Below are 17260 nucleotides of genomic sequence, written 5' to 3' on the forward strand. Positions count from 1 at the left end.
GAGAGCAGTGTTCGCGCCACGAAAGATTATAAAGCCAAACCCTGTTCTTTTTTCCTAAACCCAGCCACATGCGATAGGAAAAAAAAAACGTTAATTTGTGGTGTTGTGCTGACGTAGTGCTTTTAATTTAAAAGAGACTGTATGTAAACGGTAAACTTCCTGTGAAAACGTAAGTGTATTTGGAAAGAAGATGAACTTGACACACCCAGGGTACCTTGCACGTTGTATGTGGACGTGGAAAGTCCATGACCAAACCTCAATATGTGACGAGCTTGGTGTCAGAATGTTTGGCAGCACTGCTGAATGAAAATATTGAATGTAGAGTGGAACTGAAACTGCAAATAACAAGACAGCGAGCGAACAGAGAGAGTGAGAAGACAGAAAGAATGAGAGAAAGAGAGGGATGGATGGGAGTGAAAAAGAAAGACAGGACTGTTGTTGCCACAGGAGAGGTTTCATGTAAAAGCACACAGCCAGCTTTCCTGTCCAATTCGCCAAATTACTGACGACCGACTCCCCCCTGAAGAGTGGAGGGGGGCGAGATGGATGGAGTGTGTGTGTGTAAGTGTGTGTGTGTGTGTGTGTGTGTGTCTGTGGCGGGGCATCCGACTCATCTCATTTACTGGCTTAGACAAGATCTCTCTGTCAGATACACTCACACACACACACTCACCCGCCAAAGTCAGCCCTCTGAAATATTTACTAGCCTCATGTGGGGAAATCTCTGAGGATTATCCCCAATAACCTGTTTAACTTAATCCTTATCTCACACACATGAATAATAAATCTCTCCCCCCACTCCCTGTCTCACTCTCCCTCTCGGAGAAGGACTGAGAAGTAACGCCTCTCTCACCTTACTCTCCATCAGCCTCCCTCCCCTTCTCCTCTCACACACACTCACTCCATCTGCTTCATGAACATGAGCCGGCTGCTTTCTCTGCCTCTCCGAGCGTCTTTGAGCTGTTTTGACATATGCGCTCTCTCTCTGCTTCTCTGCCTCTTTCTTTCCTCTGTCTCCCCATACCTCTCCATTGCTCCATTGCTCTCTGTTTCCCCCCCTCCAGGACAGGAAAAGGAGCGGTAGCAGGGAGCACCAGCGAAGAAGGCTGACCACAATAACAGGAAGAGGAAGTGGGCAGTGACCTGTGCTCGAGGGGGGCTGCGGTTGGACAGCTGTGGTTCAACACTTTTGGCCGCTGGATGAGAAAACCACATCAGAGGCAACAGGAGGAAAAAAGAGCAAGAGATTCTCAAAACCTGTTGGACTCGTGAGGAAAAACCTCGACGACCTGAGGAAGAGAAACAAAAAAACTTTCTACCTGTTTGAGAGGAGAAAAAAACCTACAGAGGAAGAGTGATATCTCAGCGATTACCTGCTGAGTGAACTCTGCCTTTTATTCCTAAAATCTGTCGAGACTCTGAAGGTTTGTCTTTTGGAACTCCGGGATTCATTCTCATTCAAGAGGAATCAACCCATACTACATCATCACAGACTTATCATATTATCCGCTCCACAGAGAAGGATTTGTACAGAAACCTGGTGAAAATCAAGCCGAGAGAGAAATCCCTGCCTGTACAACAACACCTGCTGCTCTCTTTCAACATCAGGAAAACCAGCAGACAGAGAACAGCGAGCGAGGAGGAGGTGGTTTTACTCCCTGTTGAGCATACAACCACCTACCAGCCACTAATTTGTACGACAACTTGCCACGTTAATAAAGTATACCCCAGTCTGTGTGAGCAGGAGAGCACCTTGAAGGATTTCCTTTTGCACCAACAGATTCTTGGCTTGGACCTTCTGTCTGTGTGGTAAGTTTCCTTTTTATATTTGAGGAAATTGAAATACCGACTGCTCAGGTCCGTCATGTGTGGGTCCATACACCCAGAGAACAAGTGTGTGAGTAAACTAAATGTACCGATACATCCAGAGCTTTCCTGCTCAGCAAATGGGAGTGTGAATTATATTTCTGTCTGATTGAAAAGCAGCGTAGAGCAGCAGAGCCAGAAAATGTAACCCAGATCCTTTGAAAACGCTCCAGGCTACTTTCCCAGTCACTCCAGGGGTGAGACACTCATGAATACTGGTCAAACTGTCGGGTAGAAGGTACGGAAATAACTTGAAATGATGCTTATAAGCCCTTTAAGGACAGGCTGTCGGGCCACCGTCACTGTTCACGTATGTTATGCCAGTGATCCTAGACAGCTCGGTGTAGATTTGAATGCTGTAATTGAGTGCTGTTTCCCCCCAGAGGCTGGGCTGTCATTCCTGAAGACAGACGGCTGTGACCATTAAGACGATGCAGGATGATCTGTGGACAGAGTGGGGGGAAAATTAAAAGCAAACTAAATCCACCAGGAGGTCTTTAGCTGCTCATTTTGAAGAGTTCTACATCTGAAAAAGAAACACTTTTTTTTCTATCTGCAGCTGTCAACTTGATATCAAGTTGGCGTGGCTATAATAAAGTATTGATGACCGTTTAATATTTCCAAAGTAGGGAAGATCTTGTCAGTTGAGTGGTGTCATTTTGTCAGCTGAAGTCTGCCCCGCTTTACATACAGTTCTCATATATTACTCCTCAAGAATTTATGCCAAACATTAAAGGGATAGGAAGTTTTTCGTTAAGTAGAATTGTTATTCACACTCAGTGTAATAAAATACAGTAGATGTTGGTCGGCGTGCCCCCAGTTTGGAGAGGCAGGCTGGAATCTGACATGGGAGCTAAGCGATGTAGTGCTGTGGAGGGATCAGCAACTAAGCGTATTTTACCCACGTAAAAAAAGTGCCACTCAAAAAAATCTGTATCAGTTTAAGTGTACACTCTATTTAGCATATTTCCATCACTTTACTTTACGGTCAGACCGTGATTTCCAACCTCAAAATCAAGCTGTTCGTCGCTCTCTTCAAAGCCAGACTCCACTGACAAAAACTGTTATTTAATATTACTTAACACAGGAGCTGCTGATCTACCGCTGCCTCCATCAGTTTTTTTTGTCTGTGTTACTGTGTGACTCTGGCATTTAAAGGGGTTAGTTTGGATTCACCAAAATCACACAATAACAGGAACAAACTAACTGATCAGAGCAGCAGTAACCAGCAGCTCTTGTGTTCAGCAAGCTAAAATTACTGTTTTTGTCAATGGAGTTTGGTAGATTTGCAGGAGCAGAGATGGGGAAGTCCAGCCTGCGTCTCCTACTGGGGGCCTGCTAACCCTAACCCTATGGATAAGTTAGCTATGCAACCTCCCTTCAAAAAAACCCGAACTATCCCTTTAAATCTCAATAAGCCGATTTTTGTTGAAAAGCTATTTTTTGAGGTTTTTCCGATCGTTTCTGATTCTGTAGCTGAAGCTGTCGTTGTCCTGCGTTCCACTACATGGCGAGCTGTATCTGTTATTTTGTCCACCCTGTGTGTGTGAGAATAGCTCCGCTGCTGTAATGTTTTATTATGTTTTTTCCTCCGTGGATGTGGATCCATGGCCCAGAGTGACAGAGGTGATTTGATTTGGTTGTTACGTCGAAAGCCGTTGATGCAACTAAACCCAGTGGTCTAATTCCTGGAGAGGGAACTATCAGTGAAAATCCTTTGGGTGCCATCTGGGAGACTTCACCCTCCCACACACACACGCACACACACACATGCACACAAGACTCATGATTAGAGCCATTCATTCATTCAGATATATGTCAGAGTGGTTGACAAGCTGTCCAGCTGTGGCGACGGTAGCTCAGCCGAAGTCACTGATTACAACTGAAAGACCCAGTTACGGTTTTATTTTCAGTGACTGACCTGTATTCTGCTTTTTACATAATATACTGCACTTCACCTTGCATTTGAACACGTTGCAGTTGTCAGGAAATGGATCCATAGGGACATACCAGTCCTCCAAAAACAAATATATCTGACATTACAGATGTCACTATATTCAGCAAGATGAAACATGTGAATGCCATGAGTGAAGTCAGGAGAAAAATGGAATTGAATGTACTGAAATTTATATTGAAATCACTGAAAGGGCTTCTGTGATTGGTCCGTAGCTCCACCTCATTTCAATATGGAGAATGTGAGACTTTCAAATGCTGCAACCCGACCTGATTGGACAGATTTTCACCACCTGTCGTTGTGCTGTGTTGCTTGAAAATTGAGTTGAAATAATCAGCATCAAATGTACATGAATTAAATGATGTTCAGATTCGTCATTAAATGCTGCTGAGACGGGAAAATCTTCACCCCCTCATCTTCAGGCTCCTTTAACATTTTCACTTCTGGGAGGCGCCGTAGTTGGAAATTTCGCCTTCAGCACAGACGGGGGCTGACAGCTGAGCCAGAACCGATGTGGGATAACACGCCAGGCTCTAAATTATTTTCAGATGACTGTTGGTCATTACTGTCAGTTTTAAAGCCGGACCACATCATTCATAACAGGCTTGCTGTGATAAAATCTGATTTGTCTGATTGTGAAAAGCAAATAGAATTAACTAGGAGGCGTGTGAGCACCAATCAGAGCATGGATACACTCTGTGACATGACAGTGAGGACACAGTGCGTGCAGTGTGTGTGTGTGTGTGTCAGTAGTGGCGGTTCCTGGTGTGACTTGCTGGCAGACAGATTGTTAGAAGCTGCTCTGTGATTAAACCTGTTTTAATCTCAACAACAGACACACACATTCACACATGCACACACACGCACACTTCAGTATCCAGCAGTCGCACATCACAGATTTGAGACTGTGAAATCACTTCCTGTGCCATATGTACACAAACAAGTTCCTAATTTTAGGGTGGTAAAAGTGGACTAAAGTACCACCAAAGTCACCATTTTGAGGCAGATTTTTACAGCATGTAACGAGACTTTTTGACCAGAGCTCCAGTAGTGCTCATACAGGCTGATATCCTCATTAGAAATAGTCATGATTTTGTTGTCCATGCTGCATTACCACTGAAGCAGCAGGCCAAAAATGGTCAAATGTGACCTCTGGATGTCTCTACAGAACAGATTCTTCCTCTGGGGAGTATCAGAAAATATCATAGCAGTCAGCCAGTTTCATTATGCAGTAGGATATCTAGTGTGCAAAGTACAGATTTCCATGTGAGGGTGGACTAGAGAAAAGGTCATGTGATCATTTAAGTCGACAGTTTTCAACCTCTCAAGGCCATGCATAGTCTTAACAAACCTAAATCCAGCCGGTAGTCATTTCCTTTCTAAAAACGTTGATATGTTGGTCCTTAAAGTGAAGATTGCCCTAAACAGAAAAGCTCCATCCTCTGGGGACCATGAGCAGCCTTAACGAACTCCATGGCAATCCAGTTAGTAGTTATCTCAAAGAAAAGGTTCATCCTCTGAGGAGCATAACGGATCTCAATATATTACACAACTTCCTGCATAGATTTCAATATTCCTCTAGTACATGTGAATATTGTGGTTTCAGCATGCTGATAGACTTCGCCAAGATCTTTAATCTTTCTCTGAGGGCAGTGAATATCCACAGGAAGTACACATAATGGTACCCTGGCCCATTGTTGAGGTATTTTGCTCTGGAGAGCAGTGTAGGACAGACTCAGTGACTCAAAAAGCATTCATGCCTCTATCTTATCAAGTTAAAGGAGAGTATTCTATTAGTAGTAAGTGACGTATCTATCTCATTAACATCATTTTCACTTGGACACTTGGAGCAGTTAAAGTTTCTTTATTGCAATCAAGCAACAACCTAATCGACAGAATAAGTGTTGGCATTGTACATTCCTCCAAAAAGGGACATTGAAACTTCACGCTCTAACAACGCTGTGGTTAACATGTGTTATGCTATGTTGGTTGTAGTTAGGAGACGATCATGTTTTGGCTTAAATACCCAAATTTGGTGGCTAAAAAGCTGCTGGAAGATTGAGCAACATTTCTGTAAAAAAAAAAACCATAGCTTTTCGCAGCACTGTCCTCACTGGAAACACAGCAACAGATCACTATAAAACAAACAGTTTTGCAGTCTGTTGGTCTCAAACAGTGGTCTGCAGTCCTATTTCACTTGAATATCATGGCAGTGATCAGAGACCAAGCAGATTGCAACCATTTGGATCCTTGTTTCTTATTTAATTGACAAGAAGTATAACTCTTGATTTTCTTAAAAACATTTCATCATAGTCATCGCTACATGCTGATGATCTGTTGAATTATATAAATATACTTTCAAAAACATTTGATATAGCTCATGACCTTAAAGGGACATTGTGTAGCATTTTCAGTTGTTTATTGGCAAAAATCGATGTCTGCATTCATACATATGTCATAATTGGTGTATTATTACATCCACCAACAACCTGACTTATTCTTGTAAAAGGAGAATTTCGGACTTGTTTGTACATTGGGCGGGTAAGTCGTCGAGGGGTTCCATAACGTTTCGCCAACTTGAAAATACATCCGCCAGCAAGGGACATACAGCCCCATCTTCAGCGTTTTCGTTGAGAGCCAGGTCAACGCTGCGTGACTGAGAAGCCGAAGGAGAGGAGCAAGAGGCACTTTGCTTGAGGAGAATGCAGGGTCATGCACATGCAGCATCACGGGAGACGGAATCCTCGTCGCCAAGAAAGCGCAAAAGGGAATCAAAAAGGCAACGTGACCAGCGAATTCAAAAAACGAGGGTCAACATTGGGGTAGCCTTTCCCAGGTGGAGAGAGCTGCTGAAGAAGAAAGGTTTTTAAAGGGACGCTGTGATTGCCTGCTGGCATGCCTGTCATTTTTCAGGCAGCCCAGACCAATGCAATCACAGGCCAGCGCTGCTGTCAGTGGCGCAGTGATGCGAGTAGAGGGATGAGGTGTGTGAGGTTGAGCCACTTGTCAGTTGTCAAAGGACAAGACGTGATTGGTTTGTTTCGATTTACACCCGCCCCAACAGTCCTACGTTGTAAACACAGCCAGCATGGTGAGGAGGGGGTTTGTCAACTCGCGTCACGTGTGTCTGTGTAGCAGCCTGAATGAATACTCTATGTAGGATCGGATGACATGGTTTCATCAATGTTATGTTATGTTAGCTGTTTGGTACACAGCGGCTACCATAGTTGCAATACACTTTTGAAACAGTGAGGCGCTAGAGTATCTGTTTGAATGCAATATATGATTTCAACATTAGATGGGAGAAATTCCTACACAGTGTGGCTTTAAGTGAAGACACGTGACTTGATTTGTGGCTATTTTTGATAAAACTGGCTTGTATAATTTAAAACCAAACATATTGAAGTTACACTGATAACTTGAGATCAGCGCATCAGTCCGTAGATCCTGCCAAAATGTTCGGACAACAAACAAAAGGTGGCAAAATGTGACATTTTTAGAACAGAAGACTACTGGAGCAAAGATGCAGATGACCTGGCGGATTAAAATTACGAAATAATTTTGATGGTAAACCAAGCTGTTTTTGAGACAATTATAAAGACATAAACTTGATCGTTAAAGAGCCACATTGGGGTCAATGAGTGTCATTGTATGTGTGGTGGAATTTGAAACCCACCTGCTTATTTTGGTGACTTTTGGCCTAGTGGTTTTTGCTGCACAAACACTTTTAGGAGAGAATGATGAAAAAAGAAAGAATAATGAGAACAAAACTAAAGGGCTCCAGCAGTGAGTCGAAGCTTGGACCCCTAAAAAAAGATGATGGCAGTGGGTCTAGAGCCAGGCGAGATTCTTTCCAGTGCTCAGTTCTTATTATTTTGGAGTGACAGATGATGAGGTGAACCTGAGCCAAGGTGCCACCCCTAATTGAATACAGTATATTTAAATAATTTTAGAAAATGAGGCAATAAATTGGACGTCACACTCCCTGCAAAAGTTGTAGTGGAACACTAAAGAAAAATACTGGATGTTATACAAGTCTTAAATCTGTCGGTGCCATTCAGCAGTGTCCAAGATATGATTAATGACATACAGGCGATCACAGACGGACAAAAGACACACACATCCCTCGTCCTTCCTCATCATGGAGGGACAGGGCTGAGTTGTATTTCTGTGCATGAACTTCAATGACCCTTCAGCAACCGCCAGGATTATGAAGTCTTGTTGGTTCGTTTCTATGCTTTAGCCTTTGGTTGAGTGAAAGTAGGTCAGACCTGTCTGCCAGTCACAAAACATCCCGGAGAATGACAACTGTATCTCTGCGTCTGTCTGTTTCTGCTCCTCCGTCACACTCACGCACACTCCCTTGCCTGCGGACAATGTACAGATGTAATTACAGATATTCCTGGATGTTATTTATTCTTCAGACCTCTGAAAGATGCCTTTGATAAATGATGCCATAAATAACTTAATATAATCCTGAAGTGAGATTTGCATGCGTGATGCTGGCAGTTGGGAGGAAAATTTAAAGAAGGTGATTATCATAAGATTTACAACGACTAGCTTAAATGAAAATGACAGGTATGAGCAAAGACTTCAGCTTTATGTACATGTTCTTGATCATACTGGAGACTCCTGTCACTTTCCATACATCAGTCCGTGTGCCATCTACTGATTTACATGTAACAGTGAAAGATCTAACAGTAAACTGGAGTTAAACTGAGACCAAAAAAAGTTGAGAAATTTGTTGTCTGCACTTTAGCAAAGGTGTCTTGTACGGCCAGGCTTTGCGGACGGCCAATTTTCTGAATCTGGGTCGAGTGAATAAAAAAATTGCTGCGGCTATTGACGGGAGCATGGTTACTGAGAAATGGCAGGTTTGATCCACAAGTGAAGCTTCTAGTGATGTTCGTTGGTTGGTTTTCTCTGACCAATAACTGGTCTGCTGTGTTTTAAAAGGCAGGTTTGGTTTTATGTCCGGTTTAAAGGCTGCACTGTAACCACTTCGGGCATGTTCACATCGTCAACGTACGTCCACTTAAAGTGTTTGTTTTTGTCACTGACAGGTTCAGAGTCGTATTCCAAGTGTCTGACAACATTATGAAAAAGGTCCCACAGAGATAGACTTTTTGTTAAAGAGATTTTGTTAAAGAGTTTAACCAGAAACGGCCCCCAAATCTCTATCACCAATCCTCATTTAAATGGGCCAATCCCAATTCTCTTCTTTTAACCTTACCCCTTGGTTTCAAGTGCACTCGCCAGATAAATTCCCCTCAGTGAGGAAGAGGTAGTGTTGAGGGGTAGGGAATTTTACCTAAGAACTGGGATGCCACTTCATACAAATAAACGTAATGGACGTGTTCACCTACGTCACACGTATCGTCGACGTAGGCATCTTGCAATCATTTCCAAAATGCCGGCTCCAGTGACTGTATTGCCTATTTCGTTGGCTGTCTTCATCCTTCTTCGTTTAACAAATCAACTGAGAAGAAATGCAGCAAATAGAAGTCACTATGCATGCTTGGGAATTCAATCTTCCCCTCAGATGATATGGGTTTGTAAGTGTGCATCGCATGGCCCTTCAGATTAAGTGGGGATTTTAAGGGCTGAAAAGCACTTCCCTAAAGTTTGGGACACGTTAGCCAAAACAAGGACTAGGGCCAATTTTGAGGGGAAATGTGAGTATTGGGACGGGCCCTTCTTTTATCAATGTAAAAGACACTTCATTCAAAGTCGACAGAAACAAAATAAAACTCCCAAAAACCACCTTGGTTCATTTTTGCAGTGTTCCAACAATCACCAGCACTGGTTTGGATGAAATAAACCCTTAATTTATTCAGTTAGATGTGAAAATATTCAGACTCTTTACACGCTAAAATTACTAAACAGAGTCTGGGGGGTTTGGTGGTGGCGATTTTGGGGTTGTTTCTGGTTAAACAAAAAGGATATTACTCTGCAACAAAATGGTCTATCTTTGTAAGGATCCTTTGCGTAATGTTGTCGGACACTTGTAATAACAATCTGAGAAAGGCAAAAAGAAAGACCATTGGTGGACATCAAATGCCCCAGTGGTTTCGGGAGCTACTCTCGCTCAATACTGAACCAATTACAAAAATTGTTGCTCCAACTTGGATACAAAATATCAGAAAACATGGTCCAAGTTGGTAAATACTGAAATCATCCTTTAATTCCATCGTCTAACATCGGCTCAGCTTGCTCAGAGCATCGACCGAGGTGGTGCCAAAAAGAACACCAGCTACTTTCCACAACTTTTACTAATGGAATCCAAAAAAAGGGTGAGTGGAGTTGAGGTAAGCTGTACCATGCTGCGAAAATGAGGCATAAGGTGCTAAATCTGCTTTTAAGGTGAGGTACAGAGAGTGACAGGGATGCGGAAAATAGAGAGGTGAAAAAGAAAAGGTGAGAAAAGGAAAAAGGTGCAATGACAGACAGGAAACAGGAACACACTGTGTGAAAAACAAGGTGCAGTTTTCACCTTGAGAGCGTCAACCAGAGATAAGTGGAGGAGTTTAAGAAGAAAGAAATGACTCAAGGAATGAGCCAAAAACAGAAAGAAAGAACAAGTGGAAGGAAGAGAGAGACCAGACGTGTGAGGCAGCAGAACGCAGAGCAACGAACACAAGAAATGAGAAAATGACACAAACAGAAACGGAGTGAGACAGCAGACGAAACACTGTGACAGACATGCAGTCAGCAGCAGCAGTTGAATACCAGGAAGGGTGTGTCTGCTCACTAATGATGACCCTTCATTAACACACCCCACGGCATTTCCCAGAAGGCATTGTGTTTACACTTCCTGCTGCTGATAAAAGGGGAGGAGTAAGACTCTGCGCTCTGAAGACGGAAATGCAGTTTTAAAAAATGCCCTTGTAGGGAAAATGGCCCCCAATGGATTTGTCAACACAGAAATAACTGTGTGTGTGTGACACAGTCATAGGATGTTGATGTATTTGTGTGAGTAAGATGTTTTGCGATAGCGAGGTAAAGTCCAGGTCTGAGTCAACCTGTATATCAAGTGTTCTTTGTCTGACACAAACATTATTTTCTATAATAACCCGGGACAGCTGAAATTATTAGTCCAATAAAAATAATACAACTATAGCAACCCAAAACTTCTGGGTTAGAAACTTTATTTATTTTTCAACACAATGTCAGAGACACAAACTCAAACTCTCAGAGCCCAGTGGCAACATGAACCTTGCAGCTGAACTTTATCGACTCAAATGTTCGCACGTCTCATTGGATTAGACACAGATGTCGAATCACAGACAGCAAACCAATGAAAAGCACTGGTCACATACATGAATTTACCCATGACATCATTGTTTAGGTGCTCAGTTTGAAAACCTTTTGTCCTTTGTTCTTCTCTTGCTACAAACTTGCTCACATTAAATACGGTTATAAAGCTAAAAAGCAACTTTATTCATACAGCACCTTTCATACAAGCATCTTAATTCTTACATAGCTAATTTATAATGTGATTATTGGTCAAAAATAGCAACATAACAGACTCTGCTGGTTTGGTTTTCTTTTCCTTGAGAGTCATGTAAATAGTCCATGTGTTTTAGAAGCCACTGCCTGAGAACATACATGTGGAGTACAGAGAGTGATTGCTTTGTTTGTCCAGAGCATGTTGAGAGGAAGGATACGGGCTGACGCACGGTAAGAGCTGGTGAGGAGAGGGACGCTGCAGGGCGCAGTCAAGACACACACGTTTGGTCTTGAACAGGAGCTATGTCATGTACTGTATGTGTAAAGGCTAGGCTAGGTGAAGAGTAAGAATTCACTTTGTTAAGATCAACTTCTGCAGTGTGGGCAGGTGTTTTTACATAAGTTCTAAACAGACAAAAGTCAAAGCAGCAGGAAGTGAAAGTTAACTGAACGCTCTGCAAAAACATGACATAAAAAAGAACATTACAGCTGAATGAGCTCAAATACAAACACACCTCACGTCAAAAGAAAGAAATGACTGTTAATGATGTGTCAGTTTGAGGAATAATAGCGGAGACTAAAGACTATTAACTGTCCCTCTCAATTATTACCTACCCTGGTTTGCCTGCTCTGTGTGCCCAACAATAGAGAAGATCTGGGTAATTTCATACTGCAGAAATAGAGTTTCTTTTGGCATCATGCATCACTGACTAACTTTCTTAGAAATGAACTGGGGCATACCTCCAATGCTGTATCCAGTTGGATGATGGTCTGCCGAGACAGCTCCTTGTAAGCCATCCTCAATAGTGTTGCACTCAGCTTTGTCCAAACAACTATCTCGATCTGTGTTGTGCAGAAAAATAGAGTCTTTTCAGGCCAAGGTCCCCTTAGCTGAAAGAGACAGAGCAGGGACCCACTACTACATATACTGCATAAAATTCAGTTGCATACTGGGCCTTGACAGACAAGGTGAAAGTGACCTTGAACTTAGACCACCAAAATCTAATCAGTCCAAGTGGACATTTGTGCCACATTTAAAGAAATTCCTGAGGCCCTCTTGAGAAATCGCATTTACAGTGGATGGACGGATAACCTGAAAACACAGTTCCTCCGGCCACAGCCATCACCAGCGCGGAGGCTTAAAACAGCAAACAAAACAAAAAACAAATGAAAACAAAACAAACAAAAAAATGCTTAAATTATAACTTATCAAAAATAATTTGGGGACTCCCCTGCAGTAACACAGACAGCTTGTGAACCCTTTTCACCAACATTTTGATTAGTAACTGTAATTTAAATTTAATTACATATTTTCTCACTTACTGTAATGAATTTCTATCACATATATGTTTTACTTTAATTACATAACCCCGTTTCATGTAACTAGTTACTCCCCAACACTGCCAGTGAGTTAGATTCAGGCTTGGGTTTCTGAAATCTTATACGTGATCATAGAAAAAAGACATAAATCCACATAATAGGAGTTCAGTTCAAACTTATGAATGGCAGCAATTTGAAACAAGCTGTGGCGTAGAGGTACAGCGGGTCGTCCACTAATTGGAAGATCAGCGGTTTGATCCGCAGATCCTCTAGCTCGCATGTCGAAGCATCCTTGAGCAAGATACTGAACCCCAGTTGGCTCCCAGTGGCTGCTCCATCTGTGTGTGAGTATATTCACAACTGAATGGGTAAATGTGACTCGCTGTGTAAAAAGCCCTTTATACAAGTACAGGTGTAATTAGCTTCCATTTTACCATTTAAAATTCTAAACTGTGAGTAAATACAAGTTTGAAAAACACAGGGATGCAAAATGGATGACAAAAAAAGTGTTTTCGAGGTTATTAAGTAAGAAGAGGAAGTGCTGAAGAAAGAGAGGGTTAGTAGCAAATGAGATTAAGGCATTAGAGGGCTAAATACTGTGTGATTGGTATTAAGTTTTGATTCTGTAGATGTTTATTGGCACGGCACACTCACACTTCCATTCAGAAGTTCTCAGTAAATTTTAATAAAAGACGACACACTTCTGCTTAATTAATTTAGTCCTGAAAGGAAACCAAACAAAGAAAAACACAAGAGGAAAAACAGCCCAAACAAAGGCTGTGAACTGAAGGCCAGAAACCAGTGTTGAGTCTTTGTTTGAGCTGATTTGTGGGGAGCCGTGTGAAGAGGTCAGGGGAGGTCAGCAGAATACGAGATTAGGCCATTAGAGGGAGAGGACTTTGTGCCGGTATAATCCCCTCATCATAATCTCTCTTTCTCCCTCCCTGCTGCTAATGGCTGCAAGACAATAAGATGCACTAATCTGTCTACTGGGATGGCACAGGGCTGCGCAGAGATATCTACTGGAGCGCAGAGCACATATAGACTAAAATGTTTTGAAGATTATTTCCCTGGCATTTCTGCTTTATTAGATAGAGCCCAGTGGGGGGAGGCAGGGACCATGGGGGAGACACAGAGGGTGAGATAGTGGGGAAAAGACTGGGAGGAAAATCTAAAGTTTAGACTGCTGGTGTTTGTGTGCCATATACATTTTCATTTTGGTTAAATAGTGCTAAAATGGCTCGCAGGCAGTAACAAGTGATGCAAGATGGTGAAACGTCTTCCGACTTCAGTCAAAAGCCATAAATCAGATGAGCTGCCAGTTTGGTTTAAATTTCAAAGGTGATTCCACCAAATTTCAGCTTTGATATGAGGCGGACTCAAGCTGGTTTGAAACATATGTTTGGCGTGTTGTTGTTGGGGTCCAGTGTGTAGGATTTATGGGGATATGTTTTGGAAAAGAACATGTTAAGTATGTTTTCTTTATATACACATTATATTCAATTTTGTTTAGTTTACTTGTGAGGGTAAAATGGAGCGTGAGATGGATAGGTGGCTTGGGAAGAGGAAGGAAGCTGAGCCAGTAGGCAAAGCTTTTGATTCACTGGTCCATCTACATCCAAACCCTCACCCCTGGTCATGATTGTAGATACAAGCGGCCTTAATGAGTTTCCTTAAGGCTCATTTATTCTCCCTTGATGTACAAAAATAGATATATCCGTTTCAAATATTGTGAACGTCGCTGCCCTCATGTGTCCTTTATGATGGCAGAGATGCAGCCAATAGATGGCGCTAGAGAGCAGAGTCAAAAGTTTCACAGCAACAAATGAGGTGAGAATAATCCTTTAAACAGAGGCAGGGTTGTAGACGGCGGTGGTATTTGCAGCCACTACATACACCCCAACATGTGAGCAGAGAATTCTTTTTAGCATATTACAGATTCGTTCTGTTCTGACATTATTTAAATTTGTCATATCTCACTTGAACTGCTCTGCTCTGCCTCCACGATCTCTGGTGGAACTGCTCCATTTTGTCCGTATCTGCAAACTTTAAGAAAACATGCACAAATTCAGACAAATGGACAGATGGCTCCGTCCATCTTTGTATCTAACACTGAGCATAAATGAGCCCTTAGAGAAGGAGCTCGGAGTAAAGCTGCTGCTCCTTCACGTCAACAGGGGGCCAGTTCAGTTTGTTTGGGCATCCAATCAGATTCCTTCTGAGCGCCTCCTCTAGACATTTTCCTGACACATCTATCTGGTAGGAGGCCCCGGGGTTGACCTGGAACATGCTGTAGGGATTATATATCTCATCTGGCCTGGGAACACCTCTGGGTCCCCCAGGAGGAGCTGGAAAGTGTTGCTGAGCACAGGGACGTCTGGAGTACTTTGCACAGCCTGCTGCCGCTGTTACCTGGCCCCGAATAAGCAGATGAAAATGGATGATGAAGATGGATGTTTTCTTTAGCATATAATTACCTCAAAATAGGAATCATTGTGTTTTTGTTACCTTAGAGTGAACCGTTTATACCTCAGCAAGTCCTCGTCTACAGAGATCACCATGTTGCAGTGCCATGTTTCTACAGAGGCCCATCATGGACAAACCAAACGCTGGCTCTAGATAGGGACATTCATGTTTTCACATTCACATTATTCATGTCTCTCGCCATAGTTAGACGAGCAGCATCAGAGAAACACTGATTCAAATGTGAAACTGCTTTATTCGAAGTTTTTATCAGCCTAAATCACCAGGTTCATTTGTTTTAAGGAGGAAGAGACCTCTGTGGGTAATTTGGCTCCCTGTAAAAACCTCCAATGAGCACTGATGGAATTCTAACCAGTCTCAGGCGGTTGCACTTTGCAATCCTCGCTGCTAGACACCACTAAATCCTCCTCGTAAACACTGGACCTTTAAGTGAGATAGTGCAAAGGAAAAAAAAATAGTTGGGTAAATATCTGTTGTGTGTTGGTTGGAGGGTTTGCCTCTTTGCTCCAAACTGGAATACCTCAAAAACCACTGTGTGGATTGCTATGAAACTTTGTACAGATGTTCATGACATCCAGAGGATGAACCCTCATGACTTTGATGACCCCCCTGACTCTAAGGCTCCACCACCAGCAGGTTGATATTTGTGGAGTTTTTTGTATCCATGACTGTTGGATGGATTTCCATTAAATGTTGATGTCATGATCTCTGAGGTGTTTCCCTTTGGTTTATCTCTGTAGCAGTTTGGATTTCTTTTTGCCTCAGAGAGCCGCTAAAGTGGCTGTAGACTCTTCGTCCTGTCTCTTTATGTCTCTGCACGCCGTTCAGACTAAATATAGACCCAAAAAAACTAGGGTCTGTGTTCATGCAGACTTTTTGCAATAGGTGAAGGGGAGAAGACAAAGTTAACTTCAAATTCAAGTAATAAATTCATGAGGTTTGAAGGTTATCTGATGCTAAAACACGGCACAGCATTTGAGATTATAAGGATTTTACAACTGGATTACCACAAATAGTTTTATCCTCCACTTCAGTGATCTCAAGGTAAACAAGAGTGTTCACGTTATGAAGTAAAATCCAGGGAAGTGGGTTTGATTTTTCATTTTGGCCAATGCAGTGTAGTCTGTTGCCAGATGACGTTGCATTACGTCATGATTAAAACCGAGCCAGATTTTAAAAAAACACATTTTTGCTGAGTGATGGCATTTGAGACACCACAGGTGGAAACAGTTTTTCATGCACTGGTGCTAATCCTAGATTTGAATCAAGAACTTGTATCAGCAACAAAGCTCTCACTGCAATATACACAAACTCCTTTTTTTTCTCCACCAAATACTGATCAAAAATTCCAAATGTCAAACAGTCCCTTTATGGAAAATGGCCTTTCTAATGGCTGATAAAGACAGACATCCTAAGTGGTTTTAATGTCAGCTCCTCTCGCCGTCTCTGTCCGTCTGTTCTGTTTCTGTCTCTCTCTCATACTCTACCAGTGGGTCAGGACCTAAAATGGGTCACAGGCCTATGTTTAATAGATCCCCATACGACCACATTAGTGATATGCCTCAGCCTAGGTCCCATGATGAGAGGCTAAATGTTTCATTTGGGTCCCAGGCTGAAAAGGTTTAAGAGCGCTGGTCCTAAATGATAGCTAGACCTCGAGCTCAGCGGCGAACTGTAAGGGGACAGCGAGTCCTTGGCCTTCACTCTGCGTCTCACCCTGGCACAGTGAAGGGGTCTGTCCACAGCTGATAAGTGGTTTTAATGTGATCTCCTCTCTCTTCTTTTCTGCTCCCTCTCTCCTCGCATATTTCCTCTCCCTCCATATTCGTCGCTGCATCCTCACATCACCCTTATTCACTCTTTTCCCCGTCTCAACCCCCTCTTTTCCCCTCATCCCTCCCTCCTCTTGTCCCTATCCCTTTCTGTCCTAGATGATGGCTTGGCTCCAGCTGTGGAGTACGGGGCTTACGGCCATTATGGCCTTGTCCTTCTCTCTTGCTGCTGCTGAAGATTCGGGCCTCCCTGCGATGGCAGCACAGCAGCGAGGCCCTGTCGAGATTGTGAAGAAGGAGAACCATCCCGTCCTGTTCAGGCAGAAGAGAGAGTGGATCTGGAACTCTCTGTATGTGGAAGAGGAGAAACCTGCACCTATCGCCTACAAGATCGGACAGGTAGGAAGCTCACAGC

General features: G+C 42.8%; 1 protein-coding gene across 1 annotated transcript in view; it reads left to right on the top strand.

Moving 5' to 3' along the window:
• Positions 1-879: 879 nt before the first annotated feature.
• The window catches only part of cdh5 (cadherin 5), a 54646-nt gene continuing 38265 nt past the window's right edge, over positions 880-17260 (top strand). The window contains exons 1-2 of the mRNA XM_049600224.1: positions 880-1809; positions 17005-17244. Of these exons, the coding sequence (XP_049456181.1) occupies positions 17005-17244 (240 nt within the window). The 5' untranslated portion in view covers positions 880-1809. The remainder of the gene's footprint in view (positions 1810-17004; positions 17245-17260) is intronic.

The sequence above is a fragment of the Epinephelus fuscoguttatus genome, linkage group LG16 (assembly GCF_011397635.1).
Source record: "Epinephelus fuscoguttatus linkage group LG16, E.fuscoguttatus.final_Chr_v1".
Taxonomy (NCBI): Eukaryota; Metazoa; Chordata; class Actinopteri; order Perciformes; family Serranidae; genus Epinephelus; species Epinephelus fuscoguttatus.